This window comes from Python bivittatus, unplaced genomic scaffold, assembly GCF_059951505.1.
Source record: "Python bivittatus isolate LINGU-HERP-01145 unplaced genomic scaffold, Pbiv_v1 ctg000060_np1212, whole genome shotgun sequence".
NCBI lineage: Eukaryota > Metazoa > Chordata > Lepidosauria > Squamata > Pythonidae > Python > Python bivittatus.
The window spans coordinates 15,344,357-15,362,322 of NW_028277044.1; the positions used below are offsets into that span (position 1 = coordinate 15,344,357).

General features: G+C 37.8%; 2 protein-coding genes across 13 annotated transcripts in view; both read left to right on the forward strand.

The window, feature by feature from the left end:
* Positions 1 to 6,294, forward strand: part of ATP11A (ATPase phospholipid transporting 11A) — a 122,897-nt gene extending 116,603 nt beyond the window's left edge. For 4 of the 11 annotated variants that reach the window (XM_088136529.1, XM_088136526.1, XM_088136532.1 and 1 more), the window contains one exon: positions 291 to 3,007. Coding sequence is in view for 7 of the 11 variants with exons in the window: in XM_088136526.1 (XP_087992652.1) it covers positions 291 to 380 (90 nt within the window). In the remaining 4 variants the exon portion in view is untranslated. Of the gene's footprint in view, positions 1 to 290 lie in introns of all 11 variants that reach the window. The other 7 variants (XM_088136524.1, XM_088136523.1, XM_088136525.1 and 4 more) reach the window with 5 other exon arrangements.
* Positions 6,295 to 9,778: 3,484 nt separating this feature from the next.
* The window catches only part of MCF2L (MCF.2 cell line derived transforming sequence like), a 120,679-nt gene continuing 112,491 nt past the window's right edge, over positions 9,779 to 17,966 (forward strand). The window contains exons 1-3 of one of the 2 annotated variants that reach the window (XM_025163239.2): positions 9,779 to 9,855; positions 10,947 to 11,030; positions 14,439 to 14,631. In XM_025163239.2, the coding sequence (XP_025019007.2) occupies positions 14,463 to 14,631 (169 nt within the window). In that variant the 5' untranslated portion in view covers positions 9,779 to 9,855; positions 10,947 to 11,030; positions 14,439 to 14,462. Of the gene's footprint in view, positions 9,856 to 10,946; positions 11,031 to 14,438; positions 14,632 to 17,966 lie in introns of those variants that run through there. The other variant, XM_088136533.1, reaches the window with a different exon arrangement.

The following is a 17,966-nucleotide window of genomic DNA, read 5'->3' on the forward strand; positions in this document are numbered from 1 at the left end:
AGCAGTCAATATGTTCTGAAGTTCCTGACTAATATCCACCACAAACCTAAAGCTAGAGAATAAAAGATTATAAAACCATTGTATGAAAGAATATAAAACCATTGTACTCCAACTATGATAAAATAGTTATTTCTTGATGTTTTTTTTACTCAACCTGTCAGGTTTTCATTAGCAGGATTTAAAGATTTTGCATATATTAGTCATCCTAACATGATTGTTTTACATGTTCCTCTTAAGATGTTCATATTGGACCTACTGTATAGTTTCAGTGTTTTTCCTCATCCTTGCAGAAGAGTTGGAAACATAAATCAACTCTAAATGCTTTGATGAACAACGATGACCCACTCCTTGAAGGAACCCTTTCTGCTTCCGAGGCATAATTAGATCACTGATAGGTAACAGCATTGTACGTGGTACTATTAGGTAATTTCTACTAGTGTGCTGTGATATTTTCAAAGAGAAAGCCATTTCCTCCAGAGTTTTTGCTATGTTTTCCCAGTTTAAGTCTGATTCTTCTATTCTGAATATTATAGTCTGTTTTCAACTAGTTCAGCACTAATTGGGTAAGGTAAGTTTTTAATAACAGAATCTTGTGTGTGTGAGTGTGTGTGCATGTATTCTGAAAAATTTAGAATTTAAGAAGCAACCTAATTTGTTCTGCTTTTCCACTGATTTTAATAAGGGTTGCATGCACAATCGCAGCTTTAATTAAATATGGATTTCAAATGGCTATGTGTAAGATGAAAAGATGCCTCATTTTAAAATTGGCATGATTGATAGGTGTAAGCCACAGTTATTAATTAATGCTAGTAATTCTGGCTTGAAAAAAAATCAAAGCACATTTTCCCAATTATTTTTTGTAAAACTTCCATATACAATGAATGCTGCCATTCTGTAACATTGCCTGTACCTAACATGATGAAACAAACCTCAAAGGTACCAACATTCATCTTAAATCTCCAAGCATGTATGTGAGACAAAAACTACAGACTTCAAAGCACCTGGATAGACATTACAGGTTCACAGTTCTGGAATAAATCAATTTTTCACAAGAAACATTTAAAGATTCCTTTTCACAAATTAAAAACAAGGAAAAAGAAGCAGAAATACAATTTCACACATATATTTGTTGTATTGCATGGATTATAATGTGCAAAGAAGCCCTTGGAAAGATAAACATTCCCAAAGTTGTGTGAAACATTCAGAAGGGAATTTCCCAAAGCATATTAGCATGAATGAAGCACCTCTTCCTAATGCTTTAAAGCAGCTGTATCTTCTTGGAAGGCTTGTATAGCTTCCTTAACAGCTGTTTCTAGCTGTTCGCGTACAGATAATACCTCCACTGGGATCACGATTAAGGCAAAGCAGTTGTGCATATTCCTTGCTCACAAACAGGGACAACTGTTGAAGGTTTTGCTAACATGCTTTGTGAATCACTCCTTCAGATGCTTTGTGCAGCCTTAAACATTCCCCTGTAGATATTAGGGATGACCCATTTTAGGATGTAGATATTTGGGCTACCAAAGTACAGAGTTCCTAAAATGGCCTGACCTGATTTTTTTTTCATTCTGAAAAAAGTCTGCTTTGATGTCTGGATTGGAAACCACATTTGGAGAAAAATAGAGCTCTCCTTTCCCATAGCATGACAAAAAACAAAACATTTTTGTTTTTAGCAGTTATAAGATAAAACATGCAGAAAAGCTAAATTGCCAGGGAAAAACATGCCAAATTTTTTTAAAAAAAAGTATCTTTTGAGATAACTATACAGTAATAACATTTGTTGCATTAAATAGCCCATCTGATGGTGAAAAACCATGCAAAATGCCACATAAATAAGTTTGAGAGGGGTTCATTCCAAAGAATTCAAACTATTGAGTTTCCTCAATTCAGTAGAACTGGTTACCAATTGAGGGAGAAGTTTAAGGGATTAACTTACTGGTGTTTTCTATAAAATAAATCTGTCACTGGCAAAGCCTGCTAACCAATGCAGCTCATAAAACATTGTGACATTGTTCAGGATAGGAGACGGGGACAATAAGATGAAATGTTAAAACTAAGAATTTTTCAGACCTCAAGATCTCTGCCCACACATGCACTCCAAGGTTGTGATTAGAGCAACTGCTAAGCACCTGATTTTGGTCACTGGATCCAGTGTTCTCTCTCTCCACACCATGATGCTTTATGCAAAGGATAAAGTTTGGGGGGATACGGTTACTGTAGTTTCACTCCTTGAATCCTGAAGCTCCAAGAAAACACAAAGGCTTTGTGACAGGCCAGAATCCTGAGTAACAACTGAGTAAATGAGTTTCTGTTCTCAGTCTTCCGGCACTGCAACCAAATCTGATACGCTGTAATAGCTAGAACTTAGACCACCGTTTTCCAACAATGGCATCTTCCAGGTATGCAGATTCCAATATCCTGAATATTTTAGTCATAGCTGAGAAATCTGGAAGTGGGAATTTGCCTAGATTGCTTTTGTAATCTTGGCTATAAGAAGGGCAAATTAATTCTTGTATAAACATATCCACATGATGATTCTCTTTTGAATTATTAAAGAAAGCTATCCATAATGTCAGTCATTTCAATATGTCATGATTATACAGTATCATGTGAGATACAGCATAAGAAGTGGCTCCTAGCTGAGGATCTTCTTCCCATCATGCACAATATTAATGCCACATAAAATGAATTGAAATTGCTCCTTCATTCCAGCTCTCTTGATTCTAGTAAAGTTAGACAGCTGTCAGTTGTTAATTCCGTAGCCATTTGGCCATATTGTCATTTTAAGGTGGTAGATGCCACCTTAAAATCTATACTTAGTTTCAGCTGTGACTTTTCCAAAAAACATTATTCTTTTTGGGTTTTTTTGGCAGAAAACATCAAGCCACAGTCAGGACCCTATTTCAAAATTCTCACCCCTTGCCTCTTCGAAGAGACCAAGATACCGAAGTAATGAATGCAAGAACTCCTCAGCAAAAAGGTCTAGTTCTCATTCTAAAAAAACAATGCTCACACACTGGCAAAACTATGATTATTCAATGCTCCCATCTATCTTTGGCTATTCCAACACGCGTTGCAATTCCAGCACACAGTACTACCACCGAAGTGCGGGTTTGGAAACATCTCTGTGACAGATCACCAACTCAAGCCTTTAAGAACTACAGCAGTTCCCACCCCAGCCCACCTGCAAAGGACCATTTGAGAACACAACCAGAAACCGTGACTTTTGCTGTCAGGTGTAAGATTCTGACCAACTGGATCAAGAGCGCCTGCTACAAAACCAGGAGTATTGGTCTTTTTTATGTTTTGAACTATTGAAACAATAGGCTACGTACACAGTCTGGTACTGTGGAAATAGGTATGATGCTGTTTTCATTCCTGTCAGTCAAAAGCTGTGTGTATTACCTCCATCCTCCCTTTTTGTTTGTTTGATGAGCCCTGCTTCGATTAGTGACTATCTCTGGATATGAATTTTGAAAAACGGTCAGTCGTAAATAAAACTTCTGGATGTTCAGTCAGCAAGTATATTCACTAGTGCTGCTTCTGACAGTCTTTGTCCTTTCTTTGCTTTTTCTGTAGGTTTTTCTGCTGTGCAAATCAGCATTCAAGAAACAAACTCTAATGTCTTTGTATTGTCAGTATGACTATATGTGATTCAAGGTTTTTTGTTTGTTTTTTGCTAAAGACCAATGCATTTAAAGTATATTTAATACAAACCTTAAGAAGTCAGTCTGGTTATCAAATGTGTGACGTGGCCAGTACAGCAATTAGACTGAAAGTAATTATTGAACCTTTAAATTCAGCCTTAGGAATTTGTCAATAATAAAACAAGTTAGTAGCTCTAATGTAGTGTATTAGGAAGTGTTCTGCTAGCCTGTGGTGGTCTTATTTTAATTATGAAAAACAAGTAACTGATTCTTTAACAAATTAATAGAGGTATTTTCTTGTTTCACTTTTAATTTGATCTTAAAAACAAGGGGAATCAACACTAACAAGAAAATTTACAGTATTAACTGTGACTGTGTGTGTTAGCTAACACACCACTAGGTGGTGTTTTCCCATTTATATAGGGACTCAGCCATCCTTCAAGGGAAAAAAAAGCTTTTATACACAGACTCCGGTCAGTTTCAACAGACAGCTCGTGAGCACCTCCATTTGTGACTCTAGTTTGCTTTCTACTGATTTAATAATAGTGGACACGTACCAGCTTGGTTTAATTTTTTTCCCCCAGTGTTTTATTTAGGGTATTAAAAAAGGCTTACTGAAACTAACATTGCTGTTTGTGCAAATTCCTTGTTATCTTCCTGAACAGAGATAGGGCCGGCAGGAAACATACGTTTTAAAAGGCAAATTGTGAAATATGTATTATACCAAAGACGATGGAGAAAAAAGAATCTGGGTTATTCATAAGCGTCCAGGCATGGTGGGGGCTGGCAAGGTGGGGCAAGTGAGGAAAACATACATCATAATGCAAACTTCACCCCCTTCTGCACTTCCTTATGACATCGTCATGCAAGTATGAAAGAATGGAGCTTGTGTTGTAATGTCACGACATTCCCCTCATAATTTTTTAGCATCATCATGTGAGGAACAGACACCTGTGGGTGTTGTTATTTTCATGTTTTCCCATTCCATACAATGCCCAACATCATAGCATTTCTATAATTTTAAGATGCAAGCAATTTCCATTTTTGGTGTTGCTAACACACTTATAATATACTTAATGTTATATATTTGACACTGCATACTTGAAAGTTGGGTAGAAAAGTCCCCTGCATAAAACACTGGTTGTAAAATGTACATATATAGATAAATATTTCTTATTTAAAAGAAAATCAACTTGATGTGGATATTGATTTTATACCTGTACTAGTGACAAATCTCTCTCTGGGTATAGTTAGCAGAATTATTTTTAATGTATTTTTTTAGAAATCTAAAAAATGCCTTTGCACTGAAATATTTTTCAATATTATAGCTCTTTATATATCTGATTTATGCATACATTTGTTAACATATCAATTCTATTTTTTAAGTATATGTTTTAGAGGGATTTTTTTATATTTATGAGTTCTGGAGCTCCAGAATTTAGCTTATAGTGGAATTGAGATTGTTGAAACTCTGATGAATGTTAATATTAGAAATAGGTTTGTTCTTTCAAATTCATCCAAAGCTGCTGATTTTTATTTCATTTGCTTTTGCTTGTAAATATTGGCTTTCAATATGACAGTCTCTCTTACAAGGAATTGCTGCCACCGTTATTCTGTACTGTTCCATAAAATTTGTATCACTTGCTTGTTCTTTATGTTTTCATTTCCATCCATTAGCCTTAAATGGGAAGACAATTGTCCGATGATTTGAAAATGCTGGGTTCCTGCCCTGCTTGCTAAAGAAAGGGTTTATTGCAACCAACCTTGTTGCACCTCAACAGTTTCCCTAAAAAGTTTATAGGCTGAAACATTTAATGGTAGTTGTGGAGGAAAAAAAATTAAAACGTATTTTTCCACTGAGTTAAAGGGGAATCTGCAGGTGTGTATGGGTGTGCGTCAGAAAAAGGCAAAGGTGCCTGAGAGTGAACGATCAAAGCCCTGCCCCCTTTTTACACCCACATAAAGAGAGGCAGGACTTTAATCATGCAGTGGTTTTTGACTTTTTTGATGCTAGGAGCTGATCCTAGAACTTAATCACTTTTTAATATTAAACTCAGTGGGTCTACCGTAATTATGATCAAATCTGGGATCCCATTCATTCTATTAATTTAGGAGACAGTTTTGAATTTAAAAGCTCCATTTAGGTCACGACCAGTCAGGTTTTAAAAATATTTCAGGAAAATGACAAAAGGAAAAGCTATATAGGTGTTAACTTCAATTTTCCTTCACTGCCTTTCTATAACAGACACGCAAGTAGAATTCTAGTGCAGAGATCTTTATGCACAGCATCAATATATGTACGCTGGTATATCCAGTATTGAATTCTACTGAATAAGTGAGATATGCAGTCATTACTCCTTACCCTGAAGATCTGAAAAACAAGACTGGTTATTAGCTCAGCACTATGCTTGTATCTCACTGCTGATGAAAAATCTTTTTTGATCTGAGTGGGAGTGAAGGAAATTACAGAAAAATTATTTATAGCTATGGTTTATCTCTATGCACTGTGGATTACACCCCGTAATTAGGTATTACAAATGACTAGCAATAAATAATTTTAATAAAATTAACCAAAATTGATGGAAAGCTGTTTAGAGAGATTAAACTTCATTCTGTTTAATCATATTTTGTCAGAATGGTTGAACTTTTAATTAAAAAATGTAAAAATGCTTTCTTACTTGAGCTAATAGGCCCCAATCAAATTCTGTAATGGCTAATCATGTACTTTCATTGAAGCTCACATTATCCCTCCTCCCAAAAACAGTGCTACCAATTTTCCTAGTTTTTTATAATCGATTATTTTGTCCAACTACTTGATATAAAAATAATACCATTTAATCTCCTGCTTGCATCAACCTGTTTATTATACATATAATGCAAGTATCAAAGGAAATTACACATTGTGATATCCATAAGATCATGTCAAAAAGCTTTAATGGAACATTGTCAAAGTATTATAAAAGAAAGAATTATGTGTATGATTGTACATTGTATAATTGTACACATCAGCTTCTACAGCTTTACCTTTGTCAAAACTAGACAGAATTTTAAGTGTGTCTGAAATTCTGTGATGTGCTTACTGTTCTCAATAATCTTTCAATCTATATTGCAAAGTAGAATTGGCAGAAAATGCTCTTGGGAAAGATGGAACATAGTTATTAGAACATTAATCATTAAAAATATCTATAGTCATCAGCACTAAATACCAACATGTATTTTTAAATGGTAGAGTGATCAGTTCACTTGCCTGATAATTCAGCCTTTAAGACCTCTGTTAGATTAATCTATAATACTTCATTAACAGGTTCAAAGCAGTCTCAAATATTAAGATGATATATAAATATATATAAATACAATATATACATGTGCATTGATGTAAAGTTTATTTTCAGTGCTGTTTTTAAAATTTCATTTCTGTAGATAAAATGAATTCTTTATATCCATATTTTGGGACTTTCAGTAGATTCTATATAAAGCAGTAGATGTTTAAATCTGCTTGCAATAAAGTAAAATTTACATATTTGTTTTGGTGTATTGTGTATGAATCTCCGTGGGCATGGGAGGAAAAATTTTAAAACTATTTGTATAAATTGCTATTTAATTGTATTTATGCTAAATACATTTATAAATAATCAGATTTTACTACTGGCTTTTTCACTATTAGTGCAAAAAATAGGGGTACTTCCAGAGGAATTAAATCATTGGTTATATAGTAAAACGTTGGCTAGCATGCTGAATACAAGGAGAATGAAACGTTTTTAACCAGTAAAAGATAAAGATTTTTCTTTAAGAGTCTAATGCACATATTATTGCAGAACTTTTATCATTCAGAAATCAGCCCTCATTTTACTACATATTGAAGAAGAAATTCAGATTATTTTGCAAGGGGATATAGTATCATCACACTATGTGCAGACTGAAAAGTTTCCCATATGAAAACACTTCTGAATTGTTCCAGTATCTGAATGAAAGTTACAAATACCTTTTTAGAACCAATATAGTTCACTTTTGTGTTTATAAACCAGCCTATTACATTCAGGACATAACCAAATGTATTTTCATGTGTGTCTGTAATGCTAAGTAGTTTAATGTCGCTAGGGTTAACAGATCTGGCAAAAACATCTCATCAAGCATGATTATTGCAGTGACCAGTTAACATTACTGGAATGTGCTTGTTTTGCTTTTTAAATTTCCCATTCCTCCTTTTTCCTATCAACAATTAAATCCACAGTGTCTTATTTGTATGGGAGGGAAGAAAGTTGAGTCTTTACAAGACCCACTGTTTCAAAAAGAAATCTTAATACTCATAAAAGAAGAAAAATAAAAATTTAATATGGGAAGTGAAATTGCCTGGTATACTTTGGCCACTTATTTTCCTGAAGCAATTAGTTTTTTGGAGCAACTAATGGTTGCTAGGAGAAGGCTTGACCATTCATAAAACTGGTGCAGTTGGGTGGATAACTAGTTACCGAAATACAATCTGTTGTCCCATCATTTTTATTTGCATAGAAAATGTATGGGGCTATTTTGCCAGCCTCCCACTATTAACTGCTAATAGATAAATATAGAGATTTTAAAAATCTCTGTATTTTATAAATACAGAGGTGGGGCAGGGAGCCTGAGAGGCTTCAACAGAAATCTCTATCCACACATTAACAGCTCAGTATCTTGCTCACTACCCAAACTTAAAGTGATCCCAGTTGATATATCAAACTAGATCAATTCAACATTGAAGATGCTCCACTGTATAATATCCAATATCCAATCGATAGTATACTATACTCCAATATATTATGGAAAACACCAGGCAACCAACATCCATTGTTTCAGAATACAACTTCCACAGTTCCAAAGTATTGGCTATACTGGTTAAGGGCTACCAAAGTTGTAATCTAAAACATCTGGCTAGCCCATGGTGGCCTACATCTAGACTAGATAGAGCCTTGGTCTGATTCAGTCACAGTGCAGATGGTAAAGTAACAGTTACAACAGGTCAAAGCAGCTAGCTAACTGTCTGGGCTTGGAATCTATGCAAGATTGGGCCCGGCCCATAAGCGTATGGGAGTCCACCAGGTGGTAGTCTAGACTTGGCACTCAAAGAAACAGCCTGGAGGAAGACACTAGCCAGCTGTGCCAATATTGCTACCCAAAAACTACACGGACGTTGCCATGAAGTCACCAGCAGTTAAGCTGAACGTTTCCTCTGCTATAACTTCTACAGCTGAACTGTAGGGCCCTTACAGTTATATTTCCATTCAGTAGATCACATAATGTTAGTAAAAATAGATCACTACCCATTTTTTTGCTGCTACCTTAACATGGTATAGCCTGCTAACGGTCCAGTCATGCATGTTAATCATTTAGCAATTAAGTTTTAGTAACCACAAACGTTCAAGTCAAGTGTGAGCATAGGAGGGCACCCTTAATTTCTCATCTGTATTTGAGTTCTGATCCTCAATCTAGAACGTCGATGGATCAGGCCTGGCAGAGGAGCTGAATTTTTGCAGGGCAGATCTTGCAAAACTTTCCCCCCACCCCCTTAAAAGCGCCTTTCATCAAACAAAGGCCAGCCAACAAATCTTGCGAAAGCCGGCCGCTTGACGCATCACAATGGCAACGTAATGCGAGCGTATACTTATATCGGCTTATTAGGGGCAACGTCCCACTGAACTCATTCAGTTCAGTTGTGAGAAGGCTTATGAAGCGCAACCTTTTTAGCCTCCATCCAGAAAAAGGACGAGCGGCTGAGCGCCCAGCCGTGAGAGAGAGACATACTCGCAAAAGAGAAGCAGCCGAGGCGCCGGTCCGAAAGGCGGGTTTCGTCGCCGCCGCCGCCGCCGCCGCCGCATCCCCCGTGCCTCGCAGCGACGAAGGTGCCGAGCTGCAGCACCCCGCGGCTCCTCCGCCGCCTCTTCTTCATTCCGGCCCGGAGCGGCGGGAGAGGGAGTGGGCGGCGCTGCGCGCAGGCGGAGAGGCGCGTGTCGGGGTGTGAACCGGCGTCCCGCCCCCTCCCTCCCCACCTTACGAGGCGCCGGTTCCCCTGGAGAGGAGCAGCCGCGGAGGAGGGGAATTGGCCGCGAGCAGAGCCGCGCCGAGAAAGCGACTCTCCGGGAGCACCGTGTGGCTCCTTTGTAGTCCTGAGAAGCGGCAACAGCAGCGACCCGCCTCCCCCTCCCGGGCGGGTGAAGCGAAGGAGAGAGCCCGACAGGTGCGCGGGGGGTGCGCGCGCGCGGGGGTTCCTTTGGTTGGGCGGTTCCTCTATCGCTTCTGCGTGCTGGAAAGTGCAGCGCGCGTTGCCAAGGGCAAAATTGAAATCCCGGTTTCTCCCGCCTTCAGCGGCTTCTTTCGCCGTCTTGGTAGAAGGGGAGCAGCGGGGGAAGGAGATGCGCGGAAGTTTCTTTGGTTTTGACGTTCTTGGCTCGAAACGGGTTGCTGGGTCGCCTTACAGATCCGCCCCGTGTCAGGGTGAGAGAATATTTGCGGAGGCTGTAATTTTCCCAGGCCGTCCTGCCCCAAGGCCAGGCGCACGCATGTGGGGTGATCGTAAACGTGGTGGACCGTTGGATGCAGCCCTGGGGCTCGTTCAGTTGTGCGGAGCTCTAGGTTTGGCCTTTGGCGGGGGGCGGAGTGGCTGGTGATGAAAGCTGTCTTGATTTGGGGAGACAGTTCTGCACAAGGCTTATACCCTGAATTATGAGAAGGTGGCTTCAGAATGGAATGCAGTACAGTAGCCTCATGTTTATTTATGAAAGCATGATAGATATGATAGGATGCTCGCTTGCCACCTGGGTTAAACATTAAATAGAATTCCCCAGTTTGGAACACCGAGTGCGGTAAAAATGTTGACCCCCCCCCCAGCAAATACTCAGATGAGATTTCATTCCTAGTTTGTTATTAATGATCACCCTCCGATCGGTCCAACTCCCAGGAATAGGAATATCAGTAGCCAAAAGGCTCCTGTGGTTAAATATTTTCATTTTTGGTCAGGTGACAAAACAATACAGCTATACCTCCCCATGTGCAGACCTGATGCAAGAGTGGAACAAGCTGTACTTGTTGAAGTGTCTTTACTTAACACAACTCCTGCAAGGCACTGGGCAGAATCCTGGAATTTTATTGTGTGTCCTTCCACTTGATCCACAGAAATGCGGCAGGAACACCATGCTATCTTCAGATTAATCACTGGATGAATAAACTACAGATTGGAGAGGGAGGGAGGGAGAGAGAGCATTTGTGGTTTCAACATCACTTCAGTCCTAAAACATTTGAAATTGATTTTCCTTTTGTTCATTGTTACAGACTCAGTGGGATTTGCTCACAGCTCCCTTCAGAAACAATAATTGGAAAGTTGCCGTGGAACAAGTGACACCAACATTGTTTACAGTAAGCCTATTATACTGCTTAATCAAGATATCAGATTAGAAGAAAATTGTTTTCATATTTATGTAGCATAAGCAGTAATATCTCAAGGTACAGATAGAAAATGGCCTAAAATGGAGAAATTTTGTTCTTCGTGTTGTATCTAGAGATGTCTATAACAGAACTGGTCCTCAAAAATCCACCAATAGGGCTGGATTTTTTTTCCCCCTATATATTCTAACACTTAGTAGGAAATAGATTGTTTGGCCAGGATGACTATAGTCTTCTGGTTAGATTCCTTTTTGGTTTTAGTTGTGCTCAGCATAGGATTTCCCAATAAAAATGATACCACGTTGCATTAAATTAATCTATAGATCTTGAGCATAAATCTTTACATTCTTGAAAATTAGTATTGGCCAAAAGTAACAAACAAATAAAAGTATATCGCTATAGCCGGACATTAATATAAATGCTAAATTGACCTAAGAATGAGATTTCCCCTCAATAAAACAATGGGAAAAATATTTGAGACACTGTAATTTTTAAAACAAAAGCTGTCCTTTGCTTATCACTCTTCTAAATTGGAATTAATCCAGTGTGTTTAATGGAACTCAATGCCAGAGGAATGTGCAAATGAACCTGCAGTCCCATGCCTACATATTTAGGAAAATGTTCATTTAAATAAATGCATTAAATTATTCCATTAAATAGCTTCTCTTCAATTGATAGCTTCATGAATTTGACTTACTGGAGTGGGTTCTAACTATTGAGTTTATAGAAAATATTTAGTATGCTTAATTTCGAGAATGAGGTCAACTCTATATATATTTAGACTCTAATTTGATTATTCATAGAAATGTTATAAAGAAAAATAGCAAAGGAATAAAATGATAGCACTTGACAGTTGCTTTCATATTAATTGTTCTTTTCCCCTATTTGCTTGGAAAATATGTAAAGTCTTGATATGATTCCCAATTAAGCTTTGCTTTCAGCTGTTCAATTATTGAGCTGAATTATTGCACTGGAAATTTTAAATTCTTCTGCAGGGTCTTTTTAAATATGTGAATGTTTAGCAAGAGGAGCAGAAAAATGCCAGAGAATTACCCTGTACATTTCTTTTTTGGAAAGAATTCTTTGGACCTTGCATAAGCATACATGTTGCAATATATTTAAGGGGACAATTTTTTTTTGTAATATTAGTATTTGTTTTATGACACTAGTAATTCTTCAGATTCAGAACCTTAAGACCAGATTGTAATATAGATGCACATAGATATAACAATGAAAAGTAGCATATTTATAATTAAAAATAATACTTTAAGTTCTTAAGTCACTTGAAGCAAGCCACTCAATAACTACTTGCCTTGGTCAATACAGACCAGAAAATATTTATGTGCATTCATTGGAGAACTGAATTCAGCAGGAGCCCTTGTTAGGGGATGTGCTCCTGAGCATAAGCAGAGTGCTTAGAAGATACTGAGTCATCAACAGGTCCCATTCAAAAAGAAGAATTTCTTAATATATAGTAGTTCTGTTGGATGTAGCGGGCAAGCTTCAGCCAGCTATCCAATGAATGCTAGCAAATATTCATTATCCTTGAAGCAAAAAGTAGATTTATTCAGAACTATATAGGATAGGAAAGCCTGTTAAAATTACATTTTAGAGAGAGAAAGGAAGGAAGTTCCCCATTTTCTTGCAGAGACTCAGTTTTGTAAAAATAGGCCAGATGAGAGACAGCAAGGGGGACAATACATAAAAACCTTTCCCCTTATCTGTCTCTTGCCATTTGCCCTGGTGGTCCAAAGGCTCATTGGATGTTGCAATTTCCAACAGTAATTTTATCTGTCAACTAGATGAATAAAAAATTAACAGATCCAAATGACCTGCCAATTTTTTTTGTGGGGAATGCTTTTTTATGAACATACCATTGATAAAGACAGGCTATGGCATTTAGTTTGTTTATGATAAAAAGAAAATGAACGAAGTTAGAATTAACACATTCAAATTGTCCTTCATCTTGATCACAATTAATCTCTGCAAAGAGTTTATGTGGTATACTTATGTTATTCTTACCAGCATTTGGGGAGTGTTCCCCTTCCAGGTTGAAGCCTGGCTTTTATTACAGCTCTCCTGGGTTTTGGAGCAACCTGATTTAAGAATGCTGGAAGTCTTTCTTTTTCTCTCTTTTTTAAATAACACTGTATTTTAATCATTAGTTCCTTACTTTCACACGGATGACAAAGAACCAGAAAGAGAAATGCAAGAACTTTGCAAGTTAAAGAAATTCTACATCTCTAAACAGGAGGCTTTCCCTCAGAAAAGTACACAGAGTGAGACTGGGAATCTGTAGCCCCATTATTCTGGAACTGCAGTTCACAACCTCAGTGTGGCCAACAGCGGAATGCTGGGAATTGTAGTTCAGCAACTCCTATGAAAGGGCAGGGTTTCCACCTTCTGGGGAATTCTCAAGATTACTGGATGTCTGGGCATGGCTGGATATTTCTGTATCTCCTGCCAGTCAGTTTATCAAGGGGATTTCATCTGGTGCTTCACAATTGATATACTAGGAATAGTTTCCAGAAAAGGTATGCTACAGTTAACAAAGTACATATTTCACTACAGAATGGAAAATGTCCAGCTGATCCTTTTCTGTCTGAAAATTATATTTGGTAATGATATTATTATTTTATTTATTACGATTATTTGTATGCTGCCTATTTGTATGATTCTAAGTGGTTTGCAACATACATAAATTAAAACACCTATAAAAACTAGTCTACTCTGGAACAGCATCAGTTGTTATTCCCAACTAAAATCCTTTTCAATGGATGCCCTGTTTTTACTAGCCTCCTAAAAGACAAAAGATTGGGGGCTGATCTCACCCCCAGAGTGAGGAAAAATTTGCCACTGAGAATCCACTCACAGTACCCTCTACTGTGTAGATCATGTAGAGCAGTATAAGAGATTGTGCTGTGGCTGAGAAGGAGGAATATCACTGACCAGCCAATGGGGACATCCTGTTACAGGCTTGTAAATACTCTGGAAAAAAGAGAGAACATTTTCAGAGAGAACCTGCCTTAAAAACTCACTACTAATGGAGGGTTGCAGGGTTCCACTCTAAGTTGTCCAGATTGTGTATTCTAACCCCTAGTTTTTGGCATTAAAATTCATTAGAATATATGTGAATGTTCTTTCTTTGAATTGTGCTCTTTAGTTCAGGGGCATGACAAGTGGATGGATATACCTGGAGATGTCTCCAAGATAGCAGGGCCACATACTATATAGTGCAACCACCACAAAATATAGATTTTCCCCCTCTTCTTGATGCAATCATTAAAGTGGCCTCTGTTATAAAATGTAGAAACTCCTGCTCTCAATGGGCTGTCATTGTGGACTAAAATAGCTTATTTTGCTTTGTTTTTCTAACTGCAGGAGCTTGAGGTTAGACATATTTCCATGTCTAATTACTGGAGGCTTATCCTCTGTAAGAAGGCTGGGAATTGCAACTGTTTTTCAGCAGACAACCAGCCTAATGAAGAAAAAGATGATACAGAACACCACATTGTGGTATCAGACATCCTGCAGCTTGTGCAAGATAAGCAGAAGGTGCCTGCGATACAGCCAGGTATGATGCGCTGCTGATTGTTACATCTTGGAAACATAATAGTTGAAGTGGCACTTTATGATAAAGTAACTGTCTGAGATTAAGAGTGCAACCCTGTGGGTGCTTGTGAGACAGTAAATCCTACTGATCTTCAGTATTTGTTTTTCTTTGGAGTGAAGCTAAGATAATGCATGAACTCAACTCTCAAAAGGTAATATCCCATGAGTGAGCCAGTGAGATGCTTTTTTGCCTGTAGTAAATATCAAAGGCTTGACGCAGACTGTGAAAGACTCTGCCTAATGGCCAGAGGAGCTGGCTGTGCTTGTTTGTTTTTTACTTATTTGTTAGTCACCACATAGCAAGAGCCCTTTCTTTTGGAAAACAAGTGGTGCTGTAATGCCCATCTTCAAACATTTGAAGAACTGTTAAACAGATAATGGAGCAGATTTGTTTTTTGTTGTTTCACTGCAGTGGGACCCAAACCAGCTGTTCAGAATATTGAAAAAGTAATTCATTTTTAAAATCTTCATTGTATAGGCTGTTTCAAATGCTTCTCAGTCTTTTGAGACTCTCTCTTTCACTGCCAATTAAACAAAAGCTTGATGGCTAGCTATTGTAGGGGTGGGTGGTTTGGAGGCCACTTATGGCCTGTACACCAACATCTCAAGATCATGGCCTTGAAATTTGGCAGCAGAATGACTGATTTGGGCATCCCCCCTCCCTCCCCCAGACTAGAAGAGTGTTTCTCAGCCTTGGCCACTTGAAGATGTGTGGACTTCATCTCCCAGAATTCTGGGATTTGAAATCCACACATCTTCAAGTGGCCAAGGTTGAAAAACACTGGACTAGAGGCTCAAGTTGCCTCAACCCTACTCTCCTTTAAACAGGCCTTGAAAACCCAGCTTTTTCCCTAGGCACTGGGTCAGGGAATAATGTGCCACGGTGGGAATTTTGTTAACGTGTGGATATGTTAGTCCCTAGGTTATTGCATCCTTTTTGTTTCTGTGGTATTGGATCTCATTTTAACTTCTACACTGACCAGAGTCATTATTATTTATGCAGCTTATAAAATGTATTTATAAATAAATGTAATATTGAAGTAGAACCATAGTGTTAGAAGGGACTATTTAGGCCACCAAGTTCTGCTCCGTGCATGAATCCAAATTAAAGTATCCACAACAGAAGGCTATCCAGCCTCCATCTGAATACATCCCACGAAGGGGAGACCACCGTCTCTTTAGATAGTTGGTTCCACTATCAATCTTATTGTACTTACTTTCAATACATTATTCCATGTCATGAACTCTGGAATGAGAGAATAGTTCTGATTTCCTTCTGTGTGTCATTCCTTTAGGTACTTGTTATCATGTGCCCCCTCAGTCATCTTTTCTGAGGGTAAATGTACCCAGATTCTTCAATCCTTTCTTCACAAGGCTTAGTTTCTAGTCACCTATTCACCTTAATTGCCATACTGTGAACCTTCACTATTCCAATTTCTCAAAAATCCTTAATAAAGTGACTAAATCAGAACAAACTGGAGCAATTGCTTCCTGTGATTTGAACATTAAAGTTTGGTTGATGTAGCCTAAGATTGTATATGTCGTCTTTGCAGCTACAGCACAATTTTGGCTCATACTCAGTTTGCAGTCAACTATTCCAAAATCTCCTTTACAGGAACTATTATGAAGTCAGGTTTCCTTCATCTTGCCCATGCACACTTGAGCGTTGTTTCCTGAGTGAAGAACTGTGCACTTCTTTCTGTTAAAATTTCTTCTTGTTACTTGCAGCCTATCATGATTATTTTAGATTTTATTTGCTTTCTAAGGCATTTGTTATTTCACACAATTTCATATATCTGCAAATTTAATAAGTATTTTCTGTACCTCATCATTCAAATCTTCAGTGAAAATATTGAAGAGTAGACTGATCCTTGCGATACTTCATTTGATATCTCTGTTCAGTTTGATTAAGAACGTTGATGGGTGTTGAGTTCAGTTTTTGAGCCTGCTATATATCCATTTAATTGTCATGCCATGCAGCCAAACTAATCAGCATATCATGGGTACTTCTCAAGTGCTTTGCTTATTAAGCACAGTCTATTATTTCATTTCCACAGTCTATCAAAGAAACTACCCAATCAAAAATATGTGATTAGTCTTGTTTCTGACAAATCCATGTTCTGATAATAACTGCATTGTTTTCATAAATAAATTTCTTTATGACCTACTCTAGAATATTCCCAGGTAACAATCTCAGACTGGGTAGTCTGTAGTTTTCTGGAACTTTTGTGTTTTCTTTTTGAAGATAGGAACAGAATTTGCTTTCTCCAGTAACATTTGGCCATCTTCACTGAGCAGCTACTATGCTGATTCTTTCATTTTCCTTTTATTTTGAATATATCTAAATACGGTCTTTTTGTTATTCTTAACATCCTTTGCTAACCTCAGCTCATTCTGACCATTCAGTTTCCTGACAACAGCTGTACAGTTCTGGGCTACCTGTCTGAACTATTCCTTTGTGACCTGGTCCTCTTCCATTTCCTGCATGTGCCCTTGTTCTTGTTTTTAGAACTTTAGTAAGTTATTGGAATTGTTTGCAGTTGTGCTTTTAATATCTACTCCTTTAGGAACTCCCACCATTCTTAGTTCCTTTTCCTATCAGCCTTTCCTGCTATAGAATCTACTTAGCATTGCTCTGAGTTTAGTAAAAATCTACTTTTTGAACTATTTTTGAAGATACATATTTTGACTATGCTTAGTTTTATTTGCCCTTAAAATCAGGAACTCTGTCATTACATGATCATTTTCACCCAATGTTTTGCTATTTTCATTTATTGAATCTTCCATATTGTTTAGAATCAAATCAAGAATAAATGGCCTCTTGTGCATTTCTCCACCCTCTGAAGGAGAAGCTGTCAGCAGGACAATTTAGGAAGTTCCTGGAAGGATGTTGTTTGATAGAGCTGGTTTTTACCAAGTTGTTAGGTTATTTGAAATTCCCATGATTATGATCACAGAAAACAACCCTTCCTCTGTGGCCCTCTGAAAAATCATAAATTTGAGCTGTGGTCCCCACCCCAAACATAGTTTATCCCTGGCCTATTGGGATCGCTGTGGATTATAGATTTCCTGTATTGGCGGGAGGATAGGCTCGTTTTTGAAGTCCCTTCAATATATAAATATTATAACCCCTACTATAATAGAAAATACAAGTATGTACAATATTTGATGGCATTTCAGCTATAGTTCTATATAACTCTCTGAAGTTTGTAGTAAGCGGTTGAGAGGTACCTTTTTATTCCCATTGATTGGCCAGTCATGTTAAAAATCTGATAATGGATATTTGAGCAAATATAA